General features: G+C 41.9%; 1 protein-coding gene across 1 annotated transcript in view; it reads right to left on the bottom strand.

Moving 5' to 3' along the window:
• Positions 1–16,427, bottom strand: part of FAM81B (family with sequence similarity 81 member B) — a 90,060-nt gene that overhangs the window by 34,646 nt on the left and 38,987 nt on the right. The window contains exon 5 of the mRNA XM_040420198.1: positions 983–1,112. Coding sequence (XP_040276132.1) covers positions 983–1,112 — 130 coding nt within the window. The remainder of the gene's footprint in view (positions 1–982; positions 1,113–16,427) is intronic.

Raw genomic sequence — 16,427 nt, 5'->3', positions numbered from 1 at the left:
TAACTTGCAAATAAATGACACTAATGCTATTTAACTAACGTATGCATAAAATAGCAGAGCAATGAGGGCTGCTCTATGTTACAGAACTGTGTATTTGACTTAAAGAGGACCTTTCACCACTCCTGACATGCCTGTTTTAATAGCTTCATGCATTCCCCATGTATTAACACTTCTGGATGATCTATTTTTCTGACTCTATGTTGTGCCGTTCCTTTATTATTATTACTAGAAGTTATAAGTGAATTGCTAGCAGTCTGCAGTAAGGGTACAGAGGGATGTTAAACAGTTGGGGGTGGGAGGTGCCCCTGCACAGACTCACTGTATCTGATCAGTGCTGCCATTTTCAGACTGTGCAGGTACACCCCCCCCCCCCCCAACTTTTTACTACCCCTCTGTACCCTTACTGCAGACTGCTAGAAATTCATAACTTCTAGTAGAAATAATAAAGGAACGGCACAACATAGAATCAGAAGAATAGATGATCCATTCATTTTTATGCTATTGAGTAAGGGAGATCATCTTGTGGCACTCATATGGGGCCTCATGTATAGAAAACGACTGTAATCAAAAACTATTGATATCACCCATAGCAATATCTTAGATTTAAACTGGGCTGCTATGTTGTACCTCCTCCAGTCCAGGAAACGCAAACTAAAGATAAAATGGTAATAACATAAAGTGATATTTCATCCATTTATCGTGATGAATGTAAGAGAAAGCACTGCTCCCATGTAGAACTGGGGTCCTAGATATGGATCCAACCAATCTGCATAGGGTTCACATGTTCTTCTTGTGTTTGTGTAGGTTTCCTCAGGGTAGTCCAGTCTCCAATAAAACTTGAAAACCATACCGATAGGATAACGGGCTTCGAATAAAATTGGTCCTAGTGTCTGTGTGTGTATTGTTGATAGGGTAAGAAACAGGAAATACAGTAAATGAACTTCTTTCAATGATTTGATGGAAGATGCCCCATGTCTCTAACCTTAAAGTCGAGCTCCTTCATATGTGCCTCCAGTGCAGCACTTATATTGTGAAACTCTTTCTCCTGCGTATGCAGCTCCTTTTTAGTGGTTATTAGCTCTCCTGATAATTTTGTTATACTGGCATCACATCTGAAATTAAGGGAAAATAGGAATTGCATATTAGTATGTTTAGATGTAATCCCAATACATATATGCCACAAACCACTATCTGTTCTCTATCAGCTTCTGGTCTGCAGATCTGCATTATTTAGCCTAAGGGACAATAGGCTGAGAGTATTTCCTAACATATAAAGCACTGTTCAAAGGTTTTAGGCAGGTATGGAAAAATGCTGCATAGTAAGAATGCTTTCAGAAACAGAAGTGTTAATAGTTTAAATTTACATTTATTTTGCAGCAGCACAAGGACCCCAAACATACACCCAATGTCAGTAAGAACTATCTTCAATCTAAAAAGAACAAGGAGTCCTGGAAGAGACGATATGGCCTCCACAGAGCCCTGATCTCAACATCAAAGTCTGTTTGGGATTACATGACGAGACAGGAAGATCTGAACAAGCCTACATCCACAGCAGATCTGTGGTCAGTGCTCCAAGATGTTTGTTACAATTTCCCTGCCAATTTCCTTCAAAAACTGTGTGCAAGTGTACCCATAAGCACTGATGCTGTTCTGAAGGAAAAGGGTGGTCACACCGAATATTAATTTGATTTCTCTTGTTCGTTCTTGTTGTTTTTTGTTTATTGATCAAAGTAAACTATTAACAGTTTGTTACAATGTCGGAATGTGCGTGCCGCTGTCCTGCTCCACCTCCCCCGGTGGCCATGGGGCACCATATAACTCACCCAGATTCTTCTGTCTCAGCGGCCCAGAACAGCTTGTCCTCTGCTGATCACCAGCAGCAGGTCCGACTACCAGCATCCCACATGCCAAGTCCTCCTGGTCTGTCTCTTAGGCACTCACTCTTCAACTCTTGCCAGTGGGTGCAAACTAGTCTCCTCCAGCCAATGGATGGTCACCTTAGGGCATTTAAGGGGCCTTCCTCTAGGGGTGCCTGAGCTGTAGGTTATCGAGCTTGCGAGTTCCTGGTGAAGGTGTGCTGTTCCCTTTGTCTGCCCATGTACTGACCTTTGCCATGTTTACCGCTCTGTTTGCTGCCTGCCCTGACTAGTTTCACCGATTTGCACAGACTCTGCCTAGACCTCTGCCTGTTTTCAAACTCTGACCTCCGTGGATCAGCTGCCAACCACCCCAGGACTATTCTAAGAGGTAGCAGCCTGGTGGGTCCCCTTCAACGATTCTGGATCCCTGTGAAAACCAGGGACTGCCGGGATAACATCCTTAGGTCTAGCCTTAAGTCAAACCAGTGTGTTGGTGAAGTAGTTCCACACCCAATGCCCATAAGACAGTTCTATTTTTAAAAGCATTCTTACTTTGCAGCATTTTTCCCCCAGAAACTTTTGCACAGTACTTTACCTTAGATGGATGACTACTACGGATGCTACTGTAAATCCATACAATGATATACATTACTCATGAACTCCCATGTTAAAAAATGTACACTACACTGTATACTTTTTATATTTTGTATGGAATAGAACATCAGACTGTATTATGTCATACAGCTGGAAAAAAAAGGAATAGCAACATATATCAAAGGAAACACATTTTGTCATTGGCAGGTGAATTTGGGCATTAGGACTTGCACCTGGAATTATTCTAGAACATACAGCCCTGGAAATACATTGTGAATTCAGCCTTAAATGGGACTGTTGAACAGGACATAAGTGCAAAATGAGTGTACAAAAGAAGAGGCCTTCCCTGATCTGAACATGTCTATTGGTAATACATTGTGCTTGGTATGGACCATCGATACCATTAAAGTACTACATAATGCCACTTTAAATGGTGTTTTTCTGAGATAGGACAGTAATTATTCTGGTACAGTTTATCTGCAGTATAAAACTACTTTCCTTCCTGGCTGTACTTGATAAGAACTATCCAGCCTGACAATAATTTATGCAGTATTCTTATGTTAGGATAATGTGGTGTGTCAGCGGTTCCTGTGTCTGGCTCCTGATTCAACACTTAATTTAACAAAAACCTAGAACTTTAATCTCCCATCAAATTTTCACTTTAATATGCATATATGGGTATATGAGCACAGGGGTTAGCCAGGAGGTTAAATATGATAAAATAATAATATCAGACAATAATTGTAAAACCAGGTTTATATACCAGTGCAGTCACCTTACCAGAAAAGTGGTATGGTCTGCTAAAAACGTAATTGGGGACATATCGCTAAGATATACCCCCAATGTCTAATAGGTGTGGGTCCCACCTCTGGGACCCGCACCTATACTTAGTAAAGAACCCGCAAAGTGCCAGAGGGTGCACTGTTCATGCACAACCACCCTCCATTCATTTCTATGGGACTGCAGAACCTAGCCGAGTGCTGGCTTGGCTATTTCCGTAAGCCCTATAGAAGTGAATGGAGCAGTGGCAGCGCATACGCAGTGTGCTACCCATTCATTTCAATGGGACTTGCGAAAATACACAAGCACGCTGCTCGCCAATTTTTGGTATTCCCATAGAAATTTATGGAGGGTGACCTCTGGGACCCGCACCTATCAGACATTGAGGCCATATCCTAGTGATATGCCCCCAATGTCCAAGATTGGAATACCCCTTTAAGTACAAACTCTGACATGTCTTTGGTATATATTGTATAGCATAGCATATATAAACTAATTAGCCATAAGATTAAAATCATCTACCTAATACTCTGTAGGTCCTCCTCGTGCTGACACAGTGCTTAAAGGGGTTATCCCAAGAAAAATATTCTATAGTTTTCAAACTAACACCTTCATCTGAATACTTTTGTAATTGCATGTAATTTAAATTTCATATAGCCTCTGAATTATTCAAAAAATGTATCTGCATAGCTCCACTTGCTGTTTGTTATTTTTCTTATTTCTTTGTCCTGCTCAATGAGAAGGCCGCACATGCTCAGTTTCATCCTCCTACTGAGCTGTCATAGGGAGATAGCTGCAGCAGAAAAGACACTTCACTGATCTGTCAGCTTCATATACTGTAAATCTAGCAGAGTAATGGATGGGGAGATCTCTGGATCCATGTGAGGTACAGGTTTGGTTCAAGCTTTGTTAGAAAGTGATTGTCATGTACTATATGATGTCTGATTTTCATTTTTTACATTAGTCATGGGATAATCCCTCCAATGCTAAAGTTAGGCTTAAAGTATTGCATTTTTACTGTATGTTGAAATCCTAAAATATTAGGTTCCAAAAATATTGAAATCTTAAAATGTGCGTGTTGTATTGTGATAGCATAGACCTATATGAAATCTACTGCGCACACGAAATATGCATCAATAATACAGGCATCCTCAAACTATGGCCCTCCAGCTGTTGTAAAACTACAACTTCCACAATGCCCTGCTGTAGGCTGATACCTGTAGGCTGTTCGGGCATGCTGGGGGTTGTAGTTTTGCAACAGCTGGAGGGCCGCAGTTTGAGGATGCCTGCTGTAAGAGATGGATCAGAGGCAGTCAGTGCAGTGAAGGCAGTGTATCACCCTAGATGTCTAACAGCTAGCACGCTACCTGTATTTGCCCTACTCTGCCCTCCCTCTCAGTTCAGCTAGCTATCTCTGTCGATAGGTTGATCCTACACATTTTAAAAAGCTACTTTTTATCAGGGGTCAATGTGCTCAACAGTATTATGGCCAGAAGGCCACTTGTAAGCAACACATTGTAGCTCTGTGGACTAATGGTGCCGTCAAGGCATGGACTCCATAGGACCTCTGAAGGTGTCCAGCATTAACTTTTTTCAGCAATTTGTGCTACAGTAGCTCTTCAGTGGGATCGGACCAGATTGGCTTGTCATTAATCCCCACGATTATCAATAAGCCTTGGGTGCCCATGACCCTGTGTCCTTCTTTGGTCCACTTTTGGTAGGTACTAACCACAGCATACCAAAAATACCCCACAAGACCTGCTGTTTTGGAGATATTCTGACCCAGTCGTCTAGCCTTCACAATTTGGCCATTGTCAGATCCCTATGCTTGCCCACTTCTCCTCCTTCCAATGCATCAGTTTCATTCACTGACAAGTGCCATTGTCACAAGACAATGCTATTCACTTTTGCTGTCAGTTTAATGTTATGGATGATCAGTGTATAACTATATGTTCTGAACCGAAACAGAGGTGAGAATGAATTAAGAGGTTTGCTGAGACTTTTATACTGATGACCTATCCTCTGGATAGGTCATCAGTATCTGATCGATGGGGGTCCGACGTCTGGGACTCCTGCTGATCAGCTGTTTGAAAAGGCACCGACCCTCGCAGTAGTGATGCGGCCTTCTCTCCGGGGTCCATTGTACAGCGACTGGGCTTAGTATTGCACACAGCCCCATTCACTTCAATGGGGTTGGGCTGCACCTAGGCCATGTGAACGATGAATGCGACTTCACATGGTCTAGGCCAGGGATCAGCAACCTTCGGCACTCCAGCTGTTGTCAAACTACAACACCCAGTATGCTCCTTTCACTTCAGTGGGAGTTCAGAGAACATCCAAGCAAGTGTGCATGATGGGAGATGTAGTTTCACAACACCTGGAGTGCCGGAGTTTGCTGATCCCTGGTCTAGGCTAAGATGTGAGAAGGCCACGACACTCCTGCAAGCACCTATGCTTGTCAAACAGCTGATCAGTGGGCAGGGTCCCGGGTGTCACACCTCTACCGATCAGATACTGATGACCTATCCAGAGAAGAGGTCATCAGTATAAAAGTCCTGAAGAACTCCTTTAACCACTTCCCGCCACGCTAACGCCGAAAGGCGTCATCTCTGCGGCGCTCCCAGGTCACACTAACGCCGATTGGCGTCATCTCGCGTGAGCCGAGATTTCCTGTGAACGCGCGCACACAGGATCGGAAGGTAAGCGAGTGGCTCTCCAGCCTGCCAGCGGCGATCGTTCGATGGCAGGCTGGAGATGTGATTTTTTTAACCCCTAACAGGTATATTAGACGCTGTTTTGATAACAGCGTCTAATATACCTGCTACCTGGTCCTCTGGTGGTCCCTTTTGATTGGATCGACCACCAGAGGACACAGGTAGCTCAGCAATATGTAGCACCAAGCACCACACTACACTACACCCCCCCGTCACTTATTAACCCCTTATTAGCCCCTGATCACCCCTGATCACCCCATATAGACTCCCTGATCACCCCCCTGTCATTGATCACCCCCTGTCATTGATCACCCCCCTGTAAAGCTCTATTCAGACGTCCGCATGATTTTTACGGATCCACTGATAGATGGAGCCTTACAGGGGCGTGATCAATGACGGGGGTGATCACCCCATATAGACTCCCTGATCACCCCCTGTCATTGATCACCCCCCTGTAAGGCTGCATTCAGTTGTCCGTATGCTTTTTACGGATCCACGGATACATGGATCGGATCGCAAACACTACAGACGTCTGAATGGAGCCTTACAGGGGGGTGATCACCCCATATAGGACTCCTGATCATCCCCCTGTCATTGATCACCCCCTTGTAAGGCTCCATTCAGACGTCCGTATGATTTTTACGGATCCACTGATACATGGATCGGATCCGCAAAACACATACGGACATCTGAATGGAGCCTTATAGGGTGGGTGATCAATGACAGGGGGGTGATCACCCCCATATAGACTCCCTGATCACCCCCTGTCATTGATCACCCCCCTGTCATTGATCACCCCCCTGTAAGGCTCCATTCAGGACATTTTTTTTGCCCAAGTTAGCGGAAATTTATTTATTTTTCTTTACAAATTCTCATATTCCACTAACTTGTGTCAAAAATAAATCTCACATGAACTCACCATACCCCCTCACGGAATCCAAATGCGTAAATTTTTAGACATTTATATTCCAGACTCTCTTCTCACGCTTTAGGGCCCCTAGAATGCCAGGGCAGTATAAATACCCCACATGTGACCCATTTCGAAAGAAGAGACCCCAAGGTATTCGCTGAGGGGCATATTGAGTCCATGAAAGATTGAAATTTTTGTCCCAAGTTAGCGGAAAGGGAGACTTTGTGAGAAAAAAATAAAAAATCAATTTCCGCTAACTTGTGCCAAAAAAAAATTTTTTTTAGATGAACTCGCCATGCCCCTCATTCAATACCTTGGGTGTCTTCTTTCCCAAAATGGGGTCACATGTGGGGGTATTTATACTGCCTGGCATTTTAGGGGCCCTAAAGCGTGAGAAGAAGTCTGGGATCTAAATGTCTAAAAATGCCCTCATAAAAGGAATGTGGGCCCCTCTGGTATTGCCGTACTCAGGAGAAGTTGGGCAATGTGTTTTGGGGTGTCATTTTACATATACCCATGCTGGGTGAGATAAATATCTTGGTCAAATGCCAATTTTGTATAAAAAAATGGGGAAAAGTTGTCTTTTGCCAAGATATTTCTCTCACCAGCATGGGTATATGTAAAAAGAACCCCCAAAACACATTGCCCCAACTTCTCCTGAATACGGAGATACCAGATGTGTGACACTTTTTTGCAGCCTAGGTGGGCAAAGGGGCCCACATTCCAAAGAGCCCTTTCGGATTTCACAGGTCATTTACCTACTTACCACACATTAGGGCCCCTAGAATGCCAGGGCAGTATAAACTACCCCACAATGTGACCCCATTTTGGAAAGAAGACACCCCAAGGTATTTCGTGAGGGCATGGCGAGTTCCTAGAATTTTTTATTTTTTGTCACAAGTTAGCGGAAATGATGATTTTTTTTCTTACAAAGTCTCATATTTCACTAACTTGTGACAAAAAATAAAAACTTCCATGAACTCACTATGCCCATCACAAAATACCTTGGGGTGTCTTCTTTCCAAAATGGGGTCACTTGTGGGGTAGTTATACTGCCCTGGCATTTTAGGGGCCGAATGCGTGAGAAGTGGTTTGAAATCAAAATCTGTAAAAAATGCCCTGTGAAATCCGAAAGGTGCTCTTTGGAATGTGGGCCCCTTTGCCCACCTAGGCTGCAAAAAAGTGTCACACGTGTGGTATTGCCGTACTCAGGAGAAGTTGGGCAATGTGTTTTGGGGTGTCTTTTTACATATACCCATGCTGGGTGAGAGAAATATCTTGGCAAAAGACAACTTTTCCCATTTTTTTTATACAAAGTTGGCATTTGACCGAGATATTTATCTCACCCAGCATGGGTATATGTAAAATGACACCCCAAAACACATTGCCCAACTTCTCCTGAGTACGGCAATACCAGATGTGTGACACTTTTTTGCAGCCTAGGTGGGCAAAGGGGCCCACATTCCAAAGAGCACCTTTCGGATTTCACCGGCCATTTTTTACAGATTTTGATTTCAAACTACTTTGCACGCATTTGGGCCCCTAAATGCCAGGGCAGTATACTACCCCACAAGTGACCCCATTTTGGAAAGAAGACACCCCAAGGTATTTCGTGATGGGCATAGTGAGTTCATGGAAGTTTTTATTTTTTGTCACAAGTTAGTGGAATATGAGACTTTGTAAGAAAAAAAAAAAAATATAAAATCATCATTTCCGCCTAACTTGTGACAAAAATAAAAAATTCTAGGAACTCGCCATGCCCCTCACGGAATACCTTGGGGTGTCTTCTTTCCAAAATGGGGTCACTTGTGGGGTAGTATACTGCCCTGGCATTCTAGCGGCCCAAATGTGTGGTAAGTAGTTTGAAATCAAAATCTGTAAAAAATGGCCGGTGAAATCCGAAAGGTGCTCTTTGGAATGTGGCCCCTTTGCCCACCTAGGCTGCAAAAAGTGTCACACATGTGGTATCTCCGCTACTCAGGAGAAGTTGGGCAATGTGTTTTGGGGTGTCTTTTTACATATACCCATGCTGGGTGAGAGGAAATATCTTGGCAAAAGACAACTTTTCCCATTTTTTTATACAAAGTTGGCATTTGACCAAGATATTTATCTCACCCAGCATGGGTATATGATAAAATAACACCCCCAAAACACATGCCCAACTTCTCCTGAGTACGGAGATACCACATGTGTGACACTTTTTTGCAGCCTAGGTGGGCAAAGGGGCCCCTAGAATGCCAGGGCAGTATAACTACCCCACAAGTGACCCCATTTTGGAAAGAAGACACCCCAAGGTATTCGCTGATGGGCATAGTGAGTTTTTATTTTTTGTCACAAGCTAGTGGAATATGAGACTTTGTAAGAAAAAAAAAAATCATCATTTTCCGCTAACTTGTGACAAAAAATAAAAAGTTCTAAGAACTCACTATGCCCATCAGCGAATACCTTAGGGTGTCTACTTTCCAAAATGGGGTCATTTGTGGGGTGTTTGTACTGTCTGGCCATTGTAGAACCTCAGGAAACATGACAGGTGCTCAGAAAGTCAGAGCAGCTTCAAAAAGCGGAAATTCACATTTTTCTACCATAGTTTGTAAACGCTATAACTTTTACCCAAACCATTTTTTTTTTTACCCAAACATTTTTTTTTTATCAAAGACATGTAGAACAATAAATTTAGAGAAAAATTTATATATGGATGTCGTTTTTTTTTTTGCAAAATTTTACAACTGAAAGTGAAAAATGTCATTTTTTTTGCAAAAAAATCATTAAATTTCGATTAATAACAAAAAAAGTAAAAATGTCAGCAGCAATGAAATACCACCAAATGAAAACTCTATTAGTCAGAAGAAAAGGAGGTAAAATTCATTTGGGTGGTAAATTGCATGACCGAGCAATAAACCGCTAAAGTTGTGGAGTGCCGATTTGGAAAAAAGGGCCTGGTCACTAGGGGGGTATAAACCTGTGGTCCTTAAGTGGTTAAACTACTTATATCAGAAACTAATGTACAAAAGTCACCATTTTCTTGAAAATACCACATTTTGCATAAAATGTGTTACTTTTTGTGTTTTTTTTTTGCTGCTCCCGCTACATTCTGGAATAGTGGGTAGGGCTTAGCGGGAAGGGAGGGGAGGGCCTCCCGCAGCCCAACAGATTTGCTCCAGCCACTACACAGTGTACAGAGCGGTGCTGCTCTGGTGCCTTTTCTGGAGTGCAAAAAAAAGGGGATTAGTCAGCACATCCCAATGCGCAGGTGCATGCTGCCATGGCTAGAAACAGAGAAAAAAAGACAATGCAAGAGCATGTACAATAATGCCATAGACACAAAAAAAACATTCAAGTGCTAATGCTACGCTTATTTATAAAGTAAAATGCTTCGCAAATGCATTTTGTACAAAACCATTTGAGCCCGTCTGCCAAACGTCAAGGCGATCTCTGTAAGACGGGAACCTAACACTAAATACTACCTGTTATGCGCCATAATGGCCGCCATAAAGTTCAGGAAGTGTTGGATCCACATGCATGCTGGGTCCACTCTGCCTTTTACCATTTTTGGTGCCATAAAGGCCTCCATTACTTCCAGGGGATGCAGGTACCAACATGCATGACGAGCCCACTCCATACGTCTCCTGGCACCAGACGGCTTCCAATGAATGTAGTGAGAGCAGGCCACAGCTTTATACTGAAACTAATTAAAATCAGCCTATGGGGCAGACAGGCTAGTCTTGCTGGTGTGCCACACCTCCAGCGCTGTAAATCTGCAAAAAAAAGGGAGTTAGTCAGCACATCCCAATGCGCAGGTGCACGCTGCCATGGCTAGAAACAAAGAAAAAAGACAATGCAACAGCACTCTGTAAACCAGATAAAGAACAATAATGCTTATTTCTAAAGTGAGATGCTTGGCAAATGCATTTTGTACAAAACCATCCAAATGGTTTTGTACAAAATGCATTTGACAAGCATCTCACTTTAGAAATAAGCGTAGGATTAGCACTTGAATGTTTTTTGTTTCCATGGCATTATTGTACTTTATCTGGTTTGTAGAGTGCTGTTGCATTGTCTTTTTTCTTCTGGAGCGCAGCAGCCTGTTCCGACTGGTTAGTGTGGGTGCATGAAGTTAGACGTTCATCCTTTTGATATTATGCCCTACAGTATTCTAAGGAGAGATCATCAAGAGGTGCTCACCATAGTATACACTCCGCAGCTTTATTGAATATTTCAAAAGGTCGGACACAGGCACTGCACAAAGGGTCAGGCAACAGCCGTTTCACGCTCCTCGCGCTTTGTCAAGCCTACAATGATCCGGTGTGGGGGTGGGATATACCTCACTCCCTCTACCCCGATCACAAATTTATTTATTTATTTTTCTTACCTGAAGTTCCTACAAGAGTCCGTGGACCAGAGCACCACTGATTATCGCAATTTGTCTCGTGCTTCCAAGGGTCTATTAGACGGTATACACACCTGGCAGTGCCGGCTGCTTTTTTTTCTAAATGGACTTTATGCACTTGCAGAGATCATCAATAGTTCAGCCATGCTGAACTCTTTGTTCTCTTTCCGATATGAAAACACTGCAGCCACCACTAGGGGGAGCTCAGTGCAAACAGATTATTCCAGCTTCTATCTCAGCCTATTGTAACCGCTTAAATTCCAATGCACTGTGCTTTCCCTAATGGTGGCTTCAAGCAGCACCTGTTCCACTTTATCTGAAATCAGATAAAGTGAGAGAGGCCAGGTGTGACTTTTTTATTACAATTATTTTATTAACATTTCTTCCGCTTAATAAAAGCAACAAAAAAAACTAAATGAAATTCATCAGAAATCTGCATTACATGGAAGTGGTTGACGTACACGTACTAGGAAAGTGAATGGGGCAGAAGATTTGCTATGATGTCTGTGTACACCCCTGGGCACTGCTTCATCTGTTGTATCTTTATACAGGGTGGGCCATTTATATGGATACACCTTAATAAAATGGGAATGGTTGGTGATATTAACTTCCTGTTTGTGGCACATTAGTATATGTGAGGGGGGAAACTTTTCAAGATGGGTGGTGACCATGGCGGCCATTTTGAATACAACTTTTGTTTTTTAGAAAAGAAGATTTGTGAGACGCACAGGACTGAGGAAAAGTCAGGAGGAGGTGCTGCCAGTAAAGAGGATCCGCCCTTCCTCTAAAAGTGTATAAATAATGATAAAAAGTATACTGGGCACACTCGCTTATGCAGAATCATACATTTTATTTGTACATATATAAAATACAAACAATTGGTCTAAGAACACATATAAAATACAATCAAATTGGTCTATGTACACATTGGCACAATAAAACCATAAATGGGTAAAATGAAATAAATATATATCACCCTAGAATCACCAAATTTACTACAATAAATACAATAAATATAACCAGCCGTAATGAGACTGAAGGTGGAGGGTAATCAGTCCATGCAAAGCGAATAATCAGGATATCCCGACTGGTGGCTTGTGCTAGTTTAGTAACTAGCCTCGCAATGTCATAGAGGATTTACAGTCCTGACTCGTTGGAGGAGAGTAAAAGACTGTGGTTAGAGCAATTCACTTAGGTGAGTGTATTCGCGGCGTCCCGCTTATACTCACTGTACAGTGCGGTTCTTTATGCTGGTAAACTTGGAGACCAGGAACGCTCTCAGGTGCTCCTGTAGTGGCTGGATAGTGCTGTGACTTTCTTCCCGTGTCTTTACAGTCCTCTGGCTACCGCTCCGTAGTAGCAAAGAGCCGGCCAGCACTGGGACTCAAAGTTGCTTTCCCCACGTCGGCTGATCTGCGACACACTCCTGTGTATCCTCGTGTGTTGCGCTTGTAGCCGCCGGCGTGTCAGGGTTTGGTAAGACACGGAATCCTCAGTGGGTTTAAATTACCGCACAGCTTTTTATAACTCCAGCATATCCTTCTTTGAGATTACTCTGGGGGTCTCTTCACCAAACGCGTTTCGGGGTACTTGCAGTCTTTTACGCTCCTCCAACGAGTCAGGACTGTAAATCCTCTATGACATTGCGAGGCTAGTTACTAAACTAGAACAAGCCACTTCCTCAGTGGTAGTGACTCCCCCACAAGTGTCTGCTTTTATAGTGCCATACAAATTATAATTATTCAAACAGATGATGATCCTCCTTATTTTACTCAAAAGCTGATACGGAGTTGAAATCCATTCCATTCGGAGTTCAACCCAATTATCCACAGTAAAACTTAAGTTTCAGCTTGCATACTACTTAATAAACATTAATGTTCGCCAGTTCTTATATATAATATATTCCTGTATATGATTTTTATAATATTTAATCTATTTCATTTACTTTCCACCAAAAAATATATATATTTCGTTGACTTTATTTATTTTAAAATCCCTTGCGGTATCTGTGCGGTATTATTTTAATAATCGGGGGGTTATAGGTAGCAAATTAAATAGCGGTCATTCTTTTCTATCCCCTATCAGTTACATGTAACTACAATTTTATAAGTATAAAAATAAAATACACCAACAGTGGGATAGTCAGATGACCCTGGTCAATTCCCAGGGATTGGGGCGTTAACCCCCTAGTAACCAAATCTAATAGTGATTTCATATCACTTAATTTCATCTTCCATATCCCACTGTTAATACTTCCTGTGGGGACCATATACATCATTCCCAACGGAAAAAACTTTTTCATTTTTTTTTAAAATATATAATTTATAGGTTAATTTAATTTAACTAAAAACACTTCCATTCTTCTTCATCATTTAGAAACCAGGGTGGATTGAGTCTTCCCAAAATTTGGGGAATAAGATGTTAGGTGGAGGTCCCCCACGAAGGGCCGAACCCCCCAGGAAAGAGAAAAACCTGCAGGGGTTTTGCCGTCCACGGGGGACATCCACCAGTTTACAGAAATCTGAATAGCTCGAATTCCGCGTTCAATCCACCCGGCATCAATGTATTCAGTTCATATATTCGTTGGGACTCTAGTCTGGACATTTTACTTATGTGGTCCCCTCCCCTCCATCCTTTCTCTACCTCGTCAATTGCCGCAAATTTTATGCCTGTCGGGTTTTGATCATGCATCAATTTGAAATGCTTGGACAGTGTATGGGTTTCTAGGCCCTTTTTGATATTAGTAATATGTTCGGAGATACGTTTTTTTAGAAGTCTTTTCGTTCTCTCAACATATTGCCGTCCACCTGGGCACTCGATGATATATATGACATTGTCAGAATTGCATGTTAAAAAGTCCTTTATTATATGTTTATGCTTATTGACCGAGGATATGATTTCTTTTGTTTTCCGGGGAAAAGAGGTGATCCTGCAGTTCCCACATTTCCCGCATCTATGGAAACCCTCCATATTCAACCAATTTTGTAAGGAGATACTTCCTTTATCTCCTCTTTTTACTGTTGGGGCCACCCCTTTTCCCTAAGTTGGGAGCTTTAGTAAAGGTTATCCGAGGTTTTGCTGGAATTAGGGGGCCTATCGTTTTATCCTTTTGTAGTAAATTCCAATGCCTCCCTATTATCTTTTGGATCTTCCTATATTCGTCATTAAAGGGTAGGATAATCCTTATCTCTTCCTTTTCCCCATCTGAGTTCTTCCCCTTTTCTAAAAGGAAGTCTTCCCTTTTCATGTTTCTCACTTTGTTCAGGGATCCAGTTATTAATTCCTCTGGGTAATTTTTTTCTAAAAATGCCTTTTTCATCTTATTAGCCTCTTCTTCAAATTGATTTTCTAGTGTGCAATTCCGCTTTATTCTTTGGAACTGGCCTTGCGGTATATTTATCAACCAGCTAGGACAGCTGTTGTACAGTATGTAACTGTTTCTCATAGTGGGTTTCATAAAAGTACAACTTTTGACTACCCTCTCCTCTATAAAAGGTTTTAAATCTAAAAATTCTACCGTCTCATTGCTAATATTGTGGGTGAATTTCAAATTAAGATTGTTATGATTAATAGCCCCTAAAAAATTCTCCAAAGATTCTTTACCCGATTTCCAGATAAAGAGCACGTCATCTATATATCTTTGCCATAGCACCAGGTCCACCCCCAGTCGGGGGGTAATATTTTGTTCCTCCCAATCCGCCATAAATAAATTTGCATAACTGGGGGCTAACCTGGTGCCCATGGCTGTGCCCTGAGTTTGGAGATAAAAATCTGTTTCAAAGTTAAAATAATTATGTGTTAATATAAAATCTATGCTTTGTATTAAAAAATTAATCTGCTCCTCCTTTAGCCTTCCTTCTTGTTTTAGTTGGGACTCAATTGCTCGTTTTCCTTGCTCGTGATTAATAATTGTATACAAGGATTGGACATCCAATGTGCCCATCCACCAGTCCTCCTCGAATACCATATTTTCTACAGTTTTTATTATTTGTGTCGAATCTTTGGTGTATGAAGCAGTTTTTTTGACTGTCGGCTGTAATAGCACGTCAATATACTTAGAAAGATTGCACGTCAAGGACTCTATCCCTGAAACTATGGGGCGACCTGGTGGATTATTCATATCCTTGTGCACTTTCGGTATGCAATAGAATACCGGTATCCTGGGATATTTGTTCAGTATGAAATTGTATTCATTATCTGTCAGAATCCCTCTCACTTTGCCGTCTTCCACTAAGTCTGTTAGTCCCATCAAAAAGTCACTAGTTGGGTCTTTCGTTAATTTCTTATATGTATCCTCGTCTGATAATTGTCTATAACATTCCTGTTTGTATCTTTCTACGTCTTGTACGACTATTGCCCCCCCTTTGTCGGCTGGGCGGATGATAATCCTATTGTCTTTCTGTAGTTGTTTTAGGGTACCAATTTCTCACTTCGTTAAATTCTTGCGTCTGTATTTGTTAGTATCTTTAATTTTTCGTAGGTCGTTCTCCACACTTTCTTTGAATGTCGCCATTTCATGGCTGATTTCGTTCCTCGGGTATTTTTTGGAACGATTTTTGAGTTTAGTATGTGTATATTTCTCCCTCTGGCTATTATTCTTTAGTTCTTTTTCGATCGGGTTTTTCACGAAAAAATTTTTAAAGCATAGCCGCCGTATGAATTTCTCTATCCCTATGAAGGTAGAGAATTTATTAAGTTTTTCAGTCGGGGCAAATTTTAAGCCTTTATTCAAGAGGTGTTTTTGGACATTAGTTAATGGAATTGAGCTCAAGTTAATAATAGAATCATTAGTCACTTCTGACTCTACTACCTGTGGTGTCTTTCCCTTCCTCCTTCCTCTACGTACCTTCCCCTTTTCTCGTTGTGATATCTCGTGTTGTGATTGTATTGGTTGTGTGATTGTCGATATTTCCCTATGTGCTGTGTGTTGGAGTCCTGTTGCTCCCTGTGCACTTGTGGCCTGTCTCTCAGGTTGTACTGGTGATCTATCTGTGGTTTGTGATAAGGTTTCTGTGTTGCCCTTGGGGGTGATAGTGGCCTGGTCCGTATACGGTGGTGCGGTGGGGTCCAATCTAAAAAAGATTCCCTTTCATCGAAAATTTCGAATCTATTATAGATCGGTATATTAAAATTACTGTGCCTATTCGTGTCATTAGTGTGGTTATCCCGTGAGTTAGTGCTAC

This window comes from Bufo bufo, chromosome 2 (genome assembly GCF_905171765.1).
Source record: "Bufo bufo chromosome 2, aBufBuf1.1, whole genome shotgun sequence".
NCBI lineage: Eukaryota > Metazoa > Chordata > Amphibia > Anura > Bufonidae > Bufo > Bufo bufo.
Note: the sequence above shows the minus strand (reverse complement) of the source record. Positions and strands in the feature narration are given on the sequence as shown.